Source organism: Hydra vulgaris, chromosome 10, assembly GCF_038396675.1.
Source record: "Hydra vulgaris chromosome 10, alternate assembly HydraT2T_AEP".
NCBI classification, from domain to species: Eukaryota; Metazoa; Cnidaria; class Hydrozoa; order Anthoathecata; family Hydridae; genus Hydra; species Hydra vulgaris.
The window spans coordinates 19,174,889-19,195,026 of record NC_088929.1 but is presented as its reverse complement, the minus strand read 5'-3'; the positions used below and the strand labels follow the sequence as shown (position 1 = coordinate 19,195,026).

General features: G+C 26.2%; 1 protein-coding gene across 3 annotated transcripts in view; it reads right to left on the bottom strand.

Annotated features, from left to right (window-relative positions):
• Positions 1-20,138, bottom strand: part of LOC101236248 (SH3 and PX domain-containing protein 2A) — a 56,478-nt gene that overhangs the window by 10,063 nt on the left and 26,277 nt on the right. For 2 of the 3 annotated variants that reach the window (XM_065807426.1, XM_065807427.1), the window contains exons 6-14: positions 17,385-17,509; positions 16,743-16,871; positions 16,529-16,646; positions 13,174-13,261; positions 13,019-13,080; positions 12,842-12,930; positions 12,671-12,718; positions 11,293-11,335; positions 6,591-6,656 (exon numbers count right to left, since the gene is read on the bottom strand). In XM_065807426.1, coding sequence (XP_065663498.1) covers positions 6,591-6,656; positions 11,293-11,335; positions 12,671-12,718; positions 12,842-12,930; positions 13,019-13,080; positions 13,174-13,261; positions 16,529-16,646; positions 16,743-16,871; positions 17,385-17,509 — 768 coding nt within the window. The remainder of the gene's footprint in view (positions 1-6,590; positions 6,657-11,292; positions 11,336-12,670; positions 12,719-12,841; positions 12,931-13,018; positions 13,081-13,173; positions 13,262-16,528; positions 16,647-16,742; positions 16,872-17,384; positions 17,510-20,138) is intronic. The other variant, XM_065807428.1, reaches the window with a different exon arrangement.

Here is a 20,138-nt window from a genome sequence, read left to right as displayed (position 1 = left end):
ACTGATAAAGTGGTATCTATGGATTGAATATTTTTCAAGGTAGTAGTAAATTCTGTTTGTATTTCCACTAAGTAGATGAAGTTCCACTGGAGCAAGAATTTCAATAACTTTTATGTCATCAGGTAGATCAACTAATGAACGGTTGACACAATTATTATAAAATGCAGTTGAAAGCTTGGATTTTTTAAATATCTTTACAGAAAGTTTTGTAAGAATTAGCTGATGAACAAATACTTTCCAGAGTTCTGAGTTCATCGTGAAGTTGAAAATCTTGCATTTTTTCTTTGCTAATATTACACCAAGGGCAAGAATGTGTTGATGCTGCGCTTTCAATTCCAAAAAATATATTGGCCATTTTCATATCAAAAGCGCAAAAGTAATGTAATTCATTTAGCTTCAAAATATTCAGAATTTTTTCAAGATTTGAATGAGCTTCAGCCACATCTTCTATTAAGCCAATAATAAACAATTCATTTACGTCTCCGTCTTTGTATTTTTCATTGCCTTTTCCTTCTTCATAGCTAAACTTTTTTTCTTTTTATCTTTTCTTTCTGCTTCTTTTTCAATAATACTTAAACAAAGTTTTAGAAATCCGCCTCCAACGTCAATTCCAACCTTTAAAATATAATCCTTCGATAATTTTTTCTCCGTTATTACTCTCTCAACAAGTCCTTTAATGTTTTTTCAATAAACCAGTTGTTTGGAATCTTTTTCAAATTTGATTTCTGTTATCTCATAATATTCATTTAAAAACCCGTCTTCTTCACTTAATTTTTCTCTTACATTACTTTCAAATATGTCTTTTCCTTTCTAGCTTCTAAATATGCTAAGTACTTTGTCTCCCTATCTATTCCAAATCTACAAGTGTTTTTAAATTTATTAATTTCTTTAACTGGAAAAAACGCTTTAGCAGAGTTTTTTGATTGTTCAATGGCAAGCGGTTTACCTTTGGCTGCAACCTTGATTTTAGTTCCCTCCTTCAAAAATTTTTATTTTAGTACTTTTGAGCATTGAAGTTCTCCACCTTATGCATCTTAAAATGAAAAAATCAAGGTTTTCAGTTTTTATATTTCAGATTATTTATGTAAAGTTCTAAGTTTTGAGTTTGAAATATTATATCAACAGTATAAAGTTAATGCTACCTTTAAAGTTAATCCTCTGTTAAATTTTCTCTTCTCTTTGTGAGAGTGCAAGGGTGGGATAACCCAGGTCCAATAACAGCCTTACACCTTTGCATATTTTTATTGATCCAGGTGATGATATATTTACTCTACCCAGCTTGATTCTTCCTCTGTTATCAGATGTTGATCCTGGAGTAATTGTAGTTTGAGCAATTTCACAGATGTCACAAACACAGAATGATTGGTTTCTAGTGAGTATGCTAACTTTGACTTTTGAGAAGTTATACGGTATACTCAGAAAAATGTTTTTAACTCCTGTTTCTAGTCTTTCTAATGCTTTTCTACATTTAGTACAAATACGATTAGGAAAAATGTTTATTGCTTAAAGCAAATAATTTTAAAAAGTACTTAAATATTCTATTCAATGCCACAGTTCCTTCTTTAACTTCTATTATTCCTGATCCTTTTGAAAAACAACTAAGCGGACTAAGGCTCTATTATCTTTGTGAGATTTTTTATTGTTTGGCATTTTTGATTTGAGCAATACTAAAATGTTTAAATCATTACAATTAAATGTTTAAATTATTACAATTAACAGTAGATTAAAAATTATTAATTAATGCAGTAAAAAATTATTTCTTGCGAAATACCACAAGGAGGTATATTAAGCATAAGAATGATGCTTAATATACCTCGGTATTTTAAAAAAAGTAATGTAAACATTTTTACTGTTATTAATGTATTATTTTTTAATATATTCACAATTAACATATTAATATTATCCTTCAAATTAAGGCCCCAAGATACAAATACTTGAATAGAATGGAGGGTGAAAGGAAGGGGAGCACTATTTTCTTTAAAAAAACTACTGTTATGGATGAGATTTAAATTCATATGTAAAATTGTTATTTAGTAATATTAAATTCTGTGAGCTCCCCAAAAAAAATAGGAAAACTTTGAAACTATTTTCATAAAACTTAAAAACTTGTGCAATATTTATCTAATAAAATACAAAAATAGTTTTATTTTCATCATTTATTTTTTGTATGAAGAAAATATTTTATTATGAAAAATTAACTGTAACATTTGTACATATACATGTTACAGTTAATTTTTCATAATAAAATATTTTGTTGTGAGTAATACATGGGCTGTTAGTAGAGAGAATCATAATAGATTTAAAGATCTTTCATAGACTAAGTTAAATCACTCTTTCATTCAATAGGTTCAGTTCTTCACTAGGATAAAATTCAAGTGTTTTTTTGATTAAAACCAAATGAACATTGTTGTTTATTTCAAGTTTGACAACAACAATAGCTTCCCCTCCCTAATAAACTTTCAAATCTATAAAATTTTGACCTTTTGAAAGTAAAATTTAAAGTAGTTCAAAACTTTTTTCCATCAGTCCCCAGTCACCAGTCCTTAAAGTTTAAATCATCAAAACTTTCTTCAAAGTTTCATATCCTGTTCAACTATGTATCTAAATTCTGCAAAGAAAATAGAATGGGCCTTAAAGTTTAATCTAACAATTTAGGAGAAAGTGTTGACTACCTCTTTAACACTGTATAGTGAAACTGATACAAGGTATTTTCTAGTAATTCCAATATGGAAATAATTTACTTAGAACATTAAGCTCATATAATTGAAAAACATTTTGTAACATTTTTTTTCTTTGTGTAAATCTAAATGTTGACATTTTTGAGTAATTAAAATTATGAATAAAGGACTTTTTTTTTGTAACTTAATTCACAATTTATGTTCATTTGATGATTTAAAACATTTAGAAAATATAACTTTCACTCCTTAACAAAGTAAGAAAACAAAATAACTTCTGTAATTCTCATTTGCAATCAATTTTCTGTAACTTTAAACTAAAATTTAGTTTTTAATTGAACAAAAGGTGGAGCTAAAAATTTTAACAAAATACTTTTAAAAAAATTGAGAAAAAATCTAAAAAGTACTATAAGTACACAATTTTTTGATTTCGTGGACGATATTCATATATACAGCATACATACTGTATATATGTATATGACAATGAACACAGCCATCAAGAGGCGATGTGCATCACAGAGTTTTCAATTGAACGTGTTGTGTGAGGATCTAGTAGTTATAAGGTTTGAAGCGCCATAACCACATCCAGCAGAATAGCTTAACGTCTGTTTTGTTATATTGAATATGTCATTGGAAAAAGTGGTGGCTTACCAGTAAATAGTTTAAAAAAAAAAATGTATTAAATATTATATCCACTATATACAATATATATATGTATACAATAACAAGTAAACTAAATAAGGTAAAAGATTCTCTTTTTTTGTATTTTACTCTTGAAACTTTGTTTACTTATAACTTTTTACTGATATACTCTCTTCAAATAAAATATGCAGTAAAATGCGTGGTAAAGAAAATATTATATGCATTGTATTATATTATTAAATATTATATCCACTATATGCAATATATAGTATATATACTATAAACAGTAACAAGTAAACTAAATAAGGTAAAAAATTCTTTTTTTTCTGTATTTCGCTCTTTGAAACTTTGTTTACTTATAACTTTTTACTGATATACTTGTTTCTGCTTTTTTTTTTTTTTTGTCCTTTGAAAATATTTTACTTTCTTCTTTCTCCTTTTCTTTAATTTTCTTTTCTTCATCCTCTTTTTTTATCCATTTACAAAACTTCTTCACTTGTAAAGATTCCATAATTAATTTTTTTGAACTTTTTATTTGTTTTGCATTTAATTGGTTTGGAAAGTTTGAGTACATTCTGAATTGAAGTTGAAGAAACTGGAACTGCCATATCATTAGGAAATTTTGATAAAGGTATAACAAGCTATTGCTTCATAACTAAAGTATTCAAAACATAGTCAACAAGGGTCTAGCTCAAAAGGATATGCAAAGGCTCTATATGTTCTTGTATTTTGGAGACATAATGAAAAATACCTGTTACCTTATCAAACGGTACAAAAGAATATTCTACATGAAAAAATCAACATAAAAATATTTAATCATTAAAATAAACCAGCTTGTTTATACTGACAACCTGTATGATACAATGAACAGGAGCAAATAGTTTATTACTGATAATGTTTATACTAGATAAAGCTGCATTTTAAAAAGTATGAATTTGGACCACTCTTGTTTGTACTATTTTTAAACAATTTGCCTAAAACTCTAAAAAATCTAACCAAACTGTATGCAGATGACACCAAAATTTTGAATGAAATACTTTCCAGTGGATCAACTCTTTCTTTGCAATCAGATCTTGATTTAGCTTTTAAGTGGACTCAAGACTGGCTTGTGAAATTTAATATTTCAAAATGTATGGTCATGCGCTTTGGCCGGAATAACAAAAAATCACCTCTTTATATCAATGAACAAAAGTAATCTTATCAAGCAATCTGAAATGGAAAAGTCATGTTATAAAATGCGTAGGCAAAGCCAACCAAATGTTGGGTCGGATTAGAAAATGCTTCGTTTGCTTAGATATTAGACTGCTGAGAATACTTTATTTCTATTGTGCGGCCACTGTTAGAGTTTGCAGCACAAGTTTGGTCACCCATTCGAAAGGGAGAAATTGAGTTATTAGAAAGAGTCCGACATCGTGCAACTTGATTAATATCATCACTTAAAATAATCAACTATGAGTATCGTCAAAAAGCTTTCAACTTGACTACCTTGACAAAAAGGAGGCAACAAGGAGATATGATTCAACTTTTTAAATTCTTCAACGGTTTTAACGATTTGGAAACAGTCAAAAAAGTTAGTTTTTAATAAACACAACAAGAGGTCACCGCTTTAAATATGTCAAAAAAAATCATTAAACAAGCGTATCATGAAAACTTTTTATCTAATAGATCAGCCAATTTATGGAATAGCTTGCCAAGCATGTAGGTTAACGCACAATCAGTTAACAGTTTTAAAGCAGGTCTTGATTGCTGGATGAGCAGCAATCAAGCAAATCGGCTGTCATAATGTGTTAATACCACACTCACTGGCTCACACCAGTTACAGTAATTCGTAATAATAATAATACTAATACTAATTTTAAAATATTCAAAACACTTGTGTATCTGAATTGGAAGCAGACTCAAAATCATTATTTACCCCAATACACTGCTTAAGATGATCTCTTTTAATATTTAATGAAAAATGCCTGTACCATGGAAACCAATAACTACTTTTTATTTTTTAATCACTCATCAAATTTAAACATTTTTTAAAATCAACCTCACTAATCCTCTTGCAAACATTTCTTCTTTTTCAATCATTAACTTCCTTTTCCTATCCTAATTTGGCTGGTCCAAAAATTGATGTACCACACATTTTAACAATGTTAATGGAATTTTGGAGGTTAGACACTATGTACCCTGACATTTGCACCATTTAAGTAAATTAAAATTAATGTGACTCTGATGATTATCTAAGAATTTCATATTCTTTAACGTTAATTTCATATAACAGGAAGTGCAACATCTTTCAATTCGTTTTCAATTTGTTTGAATATAATACTTAACTCTGCCTTTCTATTGGTGGCAGCAGCTAAAGTTTTTTTTTTTGAGGCAAAATAATTTGTAGTACCAATAAGGAATCGGAAGTCATCAATCAGCCTCTAGAAAAAATTTGGATGCAAAATCATTTGGAGGTTGCCTTTAATGGCTTTTGCCACTCAGCCGCCAAATTGGAGGTGAAAATATTTGCCTCCCATCGGCAGATGTAATGAAAGAAAGTTTAATGTTTTTAACTAACAAGCAATTTAAATATTAATTAGGAGCAAATGTTAATGAGGCAGGTAAATAATTTAGCAGAGGTTTTAGTAGTCTATTAAGTTGAATAAAAAGTTTTTAAACTTTTAAACCTTTTCAGTCTTCTAATTTAATGCTTTTGAAAAAAAACGACATTTTATGATAAAAAAAACAACTTATCATAACAACATAGATGTTACCTTGGTTACCTGTCTATGGACATTTTTGTTTTTTAAGGTGATGTTGCATAGAAAAAAGTAAAAAATAAACTTTGTTTATAATCAATCTGAAAGAGATCTTAGCAAAAAAAAAAAAAATTAATTGAATATGGATTTATCGTCCTTTTAAAGAAAAATAATTATTCTCAAAGGATAAAAAAAAACACTATTGCAATTTAATTTGACTTTAATTGGCGTTATATTAAATTAAATTTTTTTTAGTAAATTATTTTTTTTTTATTTCTACAACTTATATTTTTACATCACTAAAATTAGTGAATATATTTTATATTATATATATGTACTATATTATATATACAGGCATACATGCTAATGTAGTAGCTATGTTGCAAGCCATGAACCATGTAGTACTTATGTAGTTGACTATATAGTAGCTATGAAGCTAAGTAGTAGCTATATAACAGGTTATGTAATAGCATGTTTTATTACAGCTTTGTGGTTAGTGGGCAACTCACCACATTGCTATATAGATATGAAGTACCTATATATCAGATTCTTTATGTAGCGGGTCATATGATAGCCATATAGCAGGCTATGTATTAATGTCCTAAAGAGAATAAAAAATTATTATTTAAATTTGTAATTATTCATAATTTTTAACATATGCTTTAAACTTGATTAAAACTTTTTCAAATCTTAAAACTGTAAAGATTGTCTGCCAAAACCAAAAGCCCTAGTTGATGTTGGTACACTTCACTGTACCTATTCCTAAATAGTCAGTGAATGTGTGTACATTCTAATTGACCTATCGCTAGTTAGTTTGTCAATATATGCATACTCCACTGTGCCTAACCTTAGATAGTCAGTCAATGTATGTACACTATGCTGCTCCAATCCCTAAATAAATTATTCAATAAAAATAAAAAAACAAAAATTAAAACAAATAAAACTGATTAACAAAAAATAAAATAATAAAAAAGTAAAAATAAAAACATACTGAATTGAAAAAAAAAAGCTTAAATTAAATAACTTAATAAAGTTTTTAGTTAAGTTAATAAAGCTTAACTTAAATAAAGTTGCGCACTTAAATATTAAAAAAAAAACAGTTAAATTTAAATAGTTTCTGCAATTAATTAATATTTTCCTTAAGTGATCTTACTTTAGCCTACTTAAAACAAAAAAATAACGCAAAATCTATTTTTTGCTATCCACAATAAACCTAACTTGGTAATACAAAGTGTATATATATGTTTGTATATATATATATATACATATATATATATATATATATATATATATATATATATATATATATATATATATATATATATATATATATATATATATATATATATATATATATATATATATATATATATATATATATAGTAGTTTATATATATATATATATAAACTACAGTGCCCAAAGTTCTTAAAAGAATAGAGTAATAATAAATTAGTAGAAAATCACCTAACTGTTAACAGTCCATGGCATAATATTACGCAAACTTAAAGTGGCTTCCAAATGTCCATGCCGTAATATTATGCAAACTAAAAGTGGTTCACAAATTTCCGTAGTATTAGGGTTTTATGCATCTCCTTATATTTCCTTTCCTTTCATCAGCAAATACACGTCTACTTGTCACAAAATTTATTACTAGATAATTACAGAGCTTCTGTTTCTATAATTCACTTTTTAAATATGACAAATAAGGAAGTTCTTTCAGTGCAAAAATAGTTATCAAAAAGTAAATATTTACTCACAAAAAGATAAATAATTATACGTTCAATGAACCAATAATAAAAAGATATATTTGATGAATGATTATTGAAAATGATAATAAAAGATTAATGCTCAAAGAAGGTTTGTGATATGTTACAAAGTCAAAATTCAAAAAAGATTTAAGATATGAATGTGTAGAATGTGATGTAGGACTTTGTGCAGCTCCATGCTTTTCCAATTATCATACAAAAAGTGAATATTAGTAAATACATTTTTAAAATTTTGTGTTTATGTAATATGATTTATATATTCTTAAACAATATTTAAAATAGTAAAAAACTTTTTTTATTGTTAAAAAAACATGATGATTTTAAAACACGGGACATTTAGAGACCACTTCAAAAAAAAAGCTGGAATAATAGCATTTTTAAAAAAACACGGAACTGTTAAAGGGTTAACAAAAAAATTTTATTTAAAACATTTTTTTCTGATGAGTCTTTATTGATGAAACTCAGTGATAAATGAAAATTTTTAGTTAAGTGATTTTCTACTAATTTATGCATGTATGTATATATGGATATATATATCTATACACACACACACACACACACACACACACACACACACACACACACACACACACAAACACACACACACACACATATATATATGTATACACACACACATAAATGTGTATATATATATATATACACACACACACATAAATGTGTATATATATATATATATATATATATATATATATATATATATATATATAAATATATATATATATATATATATATATATATATATATATATATATATATATATATATATATATATATATATATATATATATATATATATATATATATATATATATATATATATATATATATATATATATATATATATATATATATATATATATATATATATATTGCACCCAATTATAAAAATGACACTGAACTTTCTAAAGAAATATAAAATAATTTTGGCTCGTATTGTAATAATGGGCTTGCTATTTTTCAAAACAAAAGCAGCCAACAAATAGAAAAAAAACAAAAAGCATTTTACGCATATTTTTAAAATTAACAATCTACTGATCTCCATCCAATGTAATATTAAAATTGTCAATTATCTTGATGTAACATTAAACCTGATTAATAGTTCTTATCAACCATATTGTAAACCTAATAATCAACTTACGTATGTTCATTTTGATTCAAACCATCCACCTAACAAATATTGCTCTACTATTTAGTAGTATTGAGCACTCTTAAACGCACAAGAGTATTTGTATTATTATTATTTTTATACCATAATAGTATATCTTTTTATGTATAAATTTGCTCCTACAAGTTGAGCACTCTACTCAAGTTGTGGGCAAAATGGAAAAAATAAACTTGAAATATTCAATCAAAGATATACCGATTTCACCTGAAAAAGAATTTAATTAAAACTACTAAACAAAACAGAATTGCTCGTAAAGTAAATGAGATGGAGGGCGTTCTTTTTCATAAATAACTACCCAAGAAATGATTCAAATTATACAGGCTGCAGAATCAAATCATCAAAATGCCCACCATGAATAAATGAAATGCGTTCTTTCATAAAAAATCTTATAAACTTTTGTAAACATAAATTACGTATGTCGCATAAAACATTAATAAAGGCAGACAAAATATCTAATTTGTATAAATTATCTAAAGGTTATTACAACAAACAGTTAACAAACGCAATTACTTCTACCTACAAAAAAACAATGCCAGAATTAAAAAACCAAATAACTAAGGAAGGAAAAAACCTTTTAACCCACCATAAACTGTATAATAATATTGAGATAAACAGATCGCCAGGCTGTGATTTCACTTTAAAAGACCATGAGGAAAATTTTATTAACCCTTCGGTTTGCCTTGTAAATCCTTTGAAAAATGAGGTAGGAAGAATTAGTAAAGTCATTTTATATAAAATTATTCATGAATTAAAAATAAACTATAGTTGAATCAATGACAAAGCACCCAATTTGTTATAGATTGGGTAATAATAATCAAAAATAAACACCTTTGCAAATTTCTAATTTTTGATATAAATAATTTTTACTCATCATTCCCATTAAAAGCACTCTTACCAATGCAATTAGTTTTGCCAAACAACATGTTATTATTAATGATGACAATAAAAAATTTATATATCATGCAAGAAAATCTTTAATTTTTAAAAATAATTAAGCCTGGATAAAAAAGAGGCGTATTGGTTGATGATAAAATGGGAGCATTTGATGGAGCTGAAGTTTGCGAACTAGTTGGTATTTTTACATTATTTCAGTTCTCTCAACATTACAACAAAAATCATTTTGGCTTGTATCGTGACAATGGGTCAAGTTAAAGAAATCCACACTATTGAGTTAAGATTATTGACTAAATAATAAAGTAAATGAAACTGTGTTCAATAATTCCATTCTTATATATAAAGAGGCTTTACGTAAATCAAGATACAAATTGAAACTCCCCAACTGCAAATAAACAAAAATAAAAACATTGCAAACATATAATTATATGGTACAACTCCTCGTTTAACAAAAATGTTAAAACTAAAATTCGAAATTGCTTCTTAGCTTTAATTGACCTACACTTTCCAGTAGAACTTTCTAGTAGGACACAGACTTGATAAGGTTTTTAATCGAAACTATATTTGAGTTAGCTATAGTTGCATGTCTACTGTCAAGTCTTTAATAAATGCACATAACAACAAGATTTTACAACACAATGAAAATAAAACATCAAAACAATGCAATTGCATAGACAAAAAAATTTGTTGATTAAATAACGAAAGCCTTTCTAACAATATTGTATACCAAGCCACTGTAAGTTTTGGAGATCCTAAATTCAAAAATAAAGTTTATTTTAGTTTAAGTAAAACAGCATTTAAATTTAGATATGCCAACCATCTTAAATCTTTCAATGCACCCAAATATAAAATGACACTAAACTTTTTAAAAAATTATGGAAACTTAAATCTAAAAATATAAAACGTATGATTACATGGAAGATAATATCACCATGTAAGCCCTACAATCAAGCATCAAAAGCTTGTAATCTTTGTCTCAGCGAAAAATTTCATATATTATCATACAGAGGTGAAAATTTACTTAATAAAAGATATGAAATAATTTCAAAGTGCTGGCATTCAAAAAAATTTTTGCTTTTCTTATTCGACACCGGGGACTAAAACCTTTGACATCTTTTCGTTTTGTTTTATTTTTGTAACATCAGAACTCGTTCCACCATAATTGTTATTTGTATTTTTTAAACAGTTTTTACGTTACAGATTATACATAATGGCTGATGATTGCCGAAAGGCATAAAACTCAAAGTTCCATCAAAAGTTGTTTTTATTCATTTTATATATATATATATATATATATATATATATATATATATATATATATATATATATATATATATATATATATATATATATATATATATATATATATATATATATATAAATATATTACCTGACATCAAAATCTATTTCTGAAATTGTATTAATCTGATGATCTATAAAAAAAATTACAATGATTTCATACATAAATTCTTGTCATAAAAATAACATGATATGATTTACAATATAATAGATAATAAAAACAAAACAATTTATAATGAATATTTAGTTTTAAAATATTACAAAACAAATTTTAAACAGAACTCATCAAACTACTAATTTTCTTCTGCTTTTAGATGGTACTAAGCTACCTTCAACGGCTTGTGTATGCCACCAAGCTACCTTTAAGAGCTGTCTGTATGTACCTGCCAAGCAGCCTTCAGGAGCTGTATGTATGCTACTAAGCTTTAAAAAAAAAGTCTTAAAGTCCTGTTATTGTAATAAGTTAGTTGTTAATGCTTTTTTTTATCAGTCAATTAATGCTAATGACAAAACAAGAAATTTATAAAATTACTTTAATCTTTTAATTTGGCATTACTTATAATTCTAGAGACTTCAATCAATATTTTGATGAAATATGGTTGAAAAACAGTGAGAAAGTTTTAATAATAAAATTCTGAAGTGAGATAAAGACCAAAGAAAGATAATACAGATAGAAAAAACTCACAATAAAATAGTTTTATAATACTTAAAAAATTTATGAAAGAGTATTTTAGCATGAGTCTCAAAAGAAGTGCACTTAAGATTAAAAAAAACTAATTTAAAGTTGTTTTTTTTAATTTCAAATTGAAACCTAATCAAAGCAGTAATTTTGAAAACATCTAATTTGGTTTGGAAAACATCTAGTATGGTTTCATGTATAAACATGTATCTAATTTAGTTTCTCTTCAAACTCTGGTTTATATATTTAATATTAGGAACCCATCTATACTTTAAGAACATATTTAAGCTGATTTATTTAAACCAGTATTATTTTATTATATAAAGAACATGGGTGCAAGCAAACATTTGAAAATTGCTGTTGTAACTGCCACCCAAAGATACCACTCTAAAATAGGGTTCAATATTTTATCTACCACCCTAAGATAGGGCTCATTATGTAACATTTTGATTTAATCTTTCATTTTGATTTGACATAAAATGAATAAGAACAGTTTTATGTATGTTTTCTTAGTACTCACAAGTGCATCATCAAGTCTGTTAACTTTTGTAAGAAAAACTCAAATTAAATTAAAAAACTATGATTTTACATATTAGTATACTTTTTCATAGGTAACCATGGATACTCTTCTATTTACCTTTTCTCATAGGTAAGAAAGAGAGTTTCTTAACTTTTCTTATCGTAAGTAAGAAAGCCGTTTAAGTGCAACTTTATTTAACAATGACGCATGTAAATCATGATCCCTGATTGCACAAAATAAGAACATTAAAACACACTATAAAACTTATACCTTGAATAACAAAACTTCCACCAGAAAATGAAGCTTTGCTGTAAACATCTAAAATTTTATAATCTTAAAAATGCAACAACAGAAAAGAATGTTAATTTTTATAAACTATAATATAGAATAACTTTAAAAATAAAAATTGAATCAAATGTGATTAAAAGTAATATTTTATACATTTTGATGGTTTATCTGTCAGTGAACAATTTTTTTCTGATTGATTAATTTTAAAAGATGATGATAAAATATGGCTGCATTGTGAATCCCTGTAAATAAACATTAAAAATTTATATATATATTTAGGAAAATTAACACAAAAATAACAAATACATTTAACTTTAAATGTTTAAAAACCTTCTTGGCGGAGGTTTTCGAATGATAGCATACAACCCATTTTCACTTGATATTGAGCATACCTATTCGATTAAAAAAATACTATTCATTAATATTTTTTTTAAGATTTGAAAAAATTTTAAACAAGTTTAAAATTTATGTTAAAAAACTGTAACCCTCTTTAGTTTATCATCTGACATAAAGAAATCTTCATCAAGACATCTTAAGTTAGTTGCAGGAGTCAATCCAACTCTTCCATGATACCTGTGTTAAAAATGTAAACTAAACTTTTGAATAACAATTTTTTCCTATAATACTTTACAACTTTTACAAAAAACTTTGAAGATTTACGTTATAAAATGATGGCTAAAACTCATTTTTTTGATAATACTAAATATCTATGAAAAATATTTACAACTTCAACCTGCTGATACTTTGGAAAACTTTGGTGCTTCAAAGTTTATTTTGAAAATAAAAAATGACTTTATTTTTATTTTGAAAATAAAAAATGATTTACCTTAGATAACTACTACTATAATGTTACAGAGGTGGCCATTAAATTAGCATAAACCAAAATATTGATTCTTTTTGACAAGTATATTGAGAAACTGTTCTTGGCATACAACTATAATTACCCTGTAAAGCTGCAGTGGCAAGTTTTTGTTGGTTTTAATTGTTGCTATAGTTTTTGTGTTTGTTTGAGAAAATTTTGAGAAAAATTGAAGAAAAAGGTAAATTTTGTTAACATGGCTAAGAACTCACAAGTTACTATTGGTATTTACATGTTTATAAACTACGAATTTACTTAATAAATTTTTTGTATTTTAATATCCTTCATGTCACTCAAAATCATGTACTGTACTCACTCATATGTGTAATCATAATGTAATTTTTTGTTTTTAAAAGTTGTCACTGTAAATGGGTAAAAGAAATGATGTTTCTCCAAAGAAGTTGGCACACATTGAAGTATATCTTAAGGATACAAGCTACACGCAAGAAGCAATTGCAAAAAAAGTTGTTGTTTCCCAGTCTGTGGTCTTGTTCATACATCACAACACAATCAACTTGTTCATACATCAACTTGTTTCTCGGCGCAGTGACCTTGTTCGCCGGAGTTATAGAGTTGAGAGAGGGTTATAACCACAATTAAGCCTCCTCATCTGTAGTGGCCTTCTGGGCCTTGGGGAGGTGAATTAACAAAAAAATAAAAAATAATAATAATAAAACATTTGTAAGCAAAGTTTATAAAAATAATTTATGTAGACAAATTTATTTATAAACTTTGGCATATATATAATTCTGACATATATAAAATTCGCCGAATGGTCACACACGAGCAGTGAACGCCTGAGGGAAGAAATGAAATACATTAGAATAAAGGAGAATTATTTTTCAAACAAAGCATATTTTGACAGTTGTCAAGACAAAAATAAAGATTAATAGAGGAATATTTAAAATAAGACAGACAATGCATCTAAACAGTACTAACAATAATAATAATAAAAAAAAATAAATTGTTATATAAATACTAATATGAAATAAATAAACAAAAAAATATATCACCAAAAAAAAAAAAAATAAAAAAAAAAAAAATAAAACAAAAAATACATTAAAAAATAAAAAGTATGCATACAACAATGAAAGGCCTCAGAATGGAAAAAAAACATTAATGCCAATGTGTAAACATAATTTGTGTAGTGATTAAGTAATAAACATCTCCTCAGAGTCGCGTCTATTATTACTGGCGTTTCGATGAGGATCAGCACTTATAACTAGTTTATCCCGTCAGACAAACATCATCGCCACTTATGCTTTACCCCGCGACTTACGCCTATTCCAAACTGCAGTAAAAAAGGATTCACTACAAATAGCCAAAACCCAACCATACCCAAATTTGTAAAGCACTAATATTTTTTTAATGATATGAAAAGTGTTAATCTACTGCACAATATAAGTAAAAATAATTAAATAAATCACTTACCATACCAACGGTAGAAAAAACTACGCACAATAAATTAAAATTCAAATAAAAACGCCAGAAACAAAACTAAAAACAACTAAAGTGTGTAAACAGAAAATGCTAATAAATTTTCCCTAAGACCATTCAAACCACATAGGTACTTCCAGCACAAATAAACCAAAAACAATCAAATGACAATATACCCTATTAAAAATCCTTTTAAAATAAAATAAAACATAATAGAGTATTCAAAAAACTCTAACGTTGTCATAGATACTTCATTCGAATTTTGTTAACCAATCTAAAGTGTAAGAAAATGAAACAACCCGCGCAACTTAAAATCATAACTAAAAATCAAGTATATTAGAAAGTAGAAAAAAACATATATATATCGCCTGCAAAAATGTAATGATTTAAACATGTAGTGAAGGTTATAAGAAATTCTCTGAATAATAATAAAAGACGAAAATTGTGTCTGTGAAAATTAAAATAAAGCCGAGTAATGAACGTAGGATAATATAGCACAAAAACTCCTTGATAACAGCAACAACATGAAAATTAGCGGATAAATTATACACCGAAGAATATTGTAATAAGATCAACTAAATACTAAAATAAGACCAGATAAATTTAAGCCAAATGAGTGGTTAAAAAATTATTTTGGGTGATAAAGCAATGATATTAGTCATCATATAAAAACGATGTAAGAGGCGGGAAAAATATTAAGAAGTAAAGTCTTCTCTACGGTCCGAATTAAAGGTAACTTTGAGACCATATCTAAATCGAAGTTTCCGAAAAAGTAAAGCTTTCTCTACGGTCCGAATTAAACGTAATTTTGAGACCATAACAAAAAACAAAAACACGTCCCATCAACAAAACATGTCGAAAGCCGCTAGTCAAAAAGATACGCTCTTATATATATTTATATGAATTCTAAAATGAAAAAACAATCGCACATGATAACCACATATACATAACATACAAATCGGCATTTAACATTCCAACCACATACTATATATTAAAAGAAATTATAACCTAAATAAGAATGAGTTCAAACAAAGATAGTTTATCATATAAAAGAACAAAAAGCATGCAAAAGATGTAAAAAGGCTATATGTGCATAAGGGTGTATAGGTGTAATGTGTAAGTCCGTGCTGTTTATGTCGTTCAGTAGAGTCTTGTGTTGTTAGTAACCAGCGTAAAAGATTTATCTCTTAACTACACCAAGCCAGCCCAGTCATACCCCAGAAAACCATGATGGATTAAACACCTATGCATGGATTTATAACTGACTTATGACTAGAAAACTAGCTGATGCGTCTTCCAGAGACAAACAACTTCTTTCGCAGTGACAGTAATTGTGATTTGGAAAATAGTCGTGCTCGATGACCGTAACACTAACTGGGGAGGTGAATTAACAAAAAAATAAAAAATAATAATAATAAAACATTTGTAAGCAAAGTTTATAAAAATAATTTATGTAGACAAATTTATTTTAATTATTTATTTTATATTTAATAATCATTATAAATTAATAAAGTTATTAAACTCAGGAGAAAAAGAAGAATAACCTGATTTTCCACCAACCATATTGACTTTTTTCAAGAACTTCTACTTCTTCATCAGCAGGATAGGACAGCTCTTCTTCATTTTGACTGTTGTAGGCACTGATTGATTTATATATTAGACCTAAAGAATTTTTTCATGCTATTTTTGTGCTATGAAATAAAATTTAAATAACTTTTAAAAGGCTTATTAAAAGCATAAAATACTACAAATAGTAACCTTTTCCTTTATTATTAATAACGGAAACCCAGTTGTAAGAAAACTCTTTATTTTTATGTTTTAAAGACTCTAAGCGAGTTGCTGGTGCCCACCCCTGTTTTCCAGAATTGCATGCAACAAACCACCAACCTGTAGATAATTTTGACAATTTTAAATATATAGTCAAATTTTGCAAATTTATGTTTAAATTTATAAAAAAAAAAGTTAAACAGGGTATTGAGCAGACCCTAAATGTATGTGTACAGGTATCAAAGTGTATAATGATGCATGAAACAAGGTTCTTCAGTGTGAAATGGTGTTAATGTATATATGTGTGTATATATATATATATATATAATATATATATATATATATATATATATATATATATATATATATATATATATATATATATATATATATATATGTTATATATACATGTATTACATGTATATTAATACATGTAATAGATATATTTTTGTAGCTGGATTTGAGAACAAAAAAAACATTTTGCACTTAACTTATATTTGCACTCAACTTATTAAAAATGAAAGATTGATATTGCAAGCATGATGATATTGCATTGATATTGCAAACAATATTGCTTCATAATGAAAATGATTTTTAAGCGTAATTTTACATTTCTACTATGTAATTATATACCTCTATCATCTTTTTCCATGACTGTCACTAATTCTCCAGCAACTAAAGAGACTTCACCAAGACCTGTCCCTAGAAAGTCTTCTACAACTTTATATTGCTCATCTTGTGCTTTTTGCTTCTTGTCACTTAAATAAAAATATTTAGATCAACATGTGTGTATTAATAAAAAGGGGCCGAACATAGAAATTTTTACAGATCCATACTATAGAATATATATATATATATATATATATATATATATATATATATATATATATATATATATGTGTATATGTATATATATATATATATGCATTATACATTACATACTTTTGTATATATTTGCTAGTTATTTACATTTATCATTTACTGGCATAAAATATGCATATATTTATATATATATATAAATATATATATATATATATATATATATATATATATATATATATATATATATATATATATATATATATGTGTGTGTATGCATGTATGTTTTGTTAAATCGTTAATTTTGTTTTGAGTATTTTTTTTTTTGTTTTAAAACTAAATTTAAATAGCTGTATCTACGTTTATTGTAAGTTTAATTAGTTACTGATTTTTCATTAAGGGAGTTTTGAGGTTTCGAATATCAGTATGGCAACCAAACCATGTATTATTAATTATTAAGCAGCGGTCAATAAGAGTTTTAATTAGCCCAAGAGGTAAAAGCTAAAAAGGTTTTTCAATATATCAGTATGTCTCTATTTTATTAAAAAAATGTTTATTCCTGTTAAATTCATTTAAATAATTATTTTGTAAGTTCCCCATGAATAAATTGGATAAAACAGGAGCAAGTAGAGACCCCATCGCTACACAATCAATTTGATCATAATATTTACCCCAAAAAAAAAATTATAACTACAAGTTGCAAACCTAAATAATCTTTTTAAATTTGCATTAGAACCTTAAAGTTCTGGATTTTTATTTAATATTTTAGAAAATATTAGTGAATAAACTTTTAAAAATTAGTAGTCAAGTTAGGATCAGACAAAATATGGGACATATATAAATGCATTCATATCAAAAACATAATAGTTATGCACTTCTAAACAGGCTGTAGAAAATACATTGTGACTTCATTACTGTTGGTTTCCTTAGCTGCTAATTTTAACAAACTTCATTAAGTTTAATTAAGTTGTTTGTTTGATTAAGATGTTAAGTTGTTTAATTAAGATGTTTTGTTTTTAAATATCAGGTAAAAATGAGTGCAGTGTTTTGTATACATTAGTATCAAATACTAAGGTTGAGTCATACTTTATGTACATAAACTAAAGAAATCATAAACGCAACTTTAAAATTAAAAAGCGTTTTGCAAAATTTTATTGCATAATTATGCAACAATCATAAAAAGCCAAACAAAAATATTTTTCATTGGTATGCTTTACAATAAAAATCCATTTTTAAAGAAAAAATTTTATTTTCACTTTTTATTATATTCAAACCTGATAAGTTGACATGAAAACATGATAAGTTGATATGAAAACCTGATAAGTTGATATAAAAACCTGATAAGTTGATATGAAAACCTGATAAGTTGATATGAAAACCTGATAAGTTGATATGAAAACCTGATAAGTTGATATGAAAACCTGATAAGTTGATATGAAAACCTGATAAGTTGATATGAAAACCTGATAAGTTGATATGAAAACCTGATAAGTTGATATGAAAACCTGATAAGTTGATATGAAACCTGATAAGTTGATATGAAAACCTGATAAGTTGATATGAAAACCTGATAAGTTGATATGAAAACCTGATAAGTTGATATGAAAAGTATTATGAATGCATTAAAAGTAAATTTATAACAGCTGTGGTGTAGTGGTTAGAGTTCAGGGTTCAGAACTTAAGGTCCATGGTTGAAAGCTGCCTCTGACCATATATGCATCATTAGTAAGGAAGGAAACATGAATTTCCTGGTTAAATGCAATTCTGCGGTATTCTGTGATAATAGCATTAGGAGTTCTTGAAGCACCTAAATAACTAACCAAATAATTTTTAGTTTGTGACAAAACTTCTCCTATATTGCGTAATAAAAAATTTGATTAAAAAAGCATGCAAAGTAAATGTATAAATAATAATATTTTTTATAAACTTTTGGTAAACATTTAATGCTATATTTTAAATCAACTTTTTAGAAAGAAAATTTTTTTTAAAATGTCTTAATTTATACAAACTCTTTTGTTCAAAAATATTTTCAAAACAAAAGAATTTTTTAATAGACAACATATTGCTTTTTTTAGATCCATTTTGTACATATAATACAATTTAATCAAATACACATGCACGCACATACTTTTTTTTGAAACTGGTTTTTAACTGAAGCTGTGATTTATTTAACATTGCCTACATAATATACATTACTCTACTTAACAACACCAATAATAACTGCTGCATTAACAACAGCAACTGCGCTATCACAACAGGTTACCTAAAACAGATAAATTTCCAGTTTTAATGTGCAATGCATTTTTTCAATTTATATTTACATGTTATAATTAATTTTTAAAAAAAAGATGAGATGATATATTTATACGAAATAAACAAAATTAATGATTGATATTTTTACAAAATTAATAACTGTTAATTTGTAAATAAAGAAATTGTAAAAAATGTTAAAAAATAGTTCATTATATTAATCAAGAGTGTTACAAATATATACTATATATAATAAGAAATGTGTATATAATATACTCACTTATTTTGCATTTTACTATTATTTTGATAATAACTCCT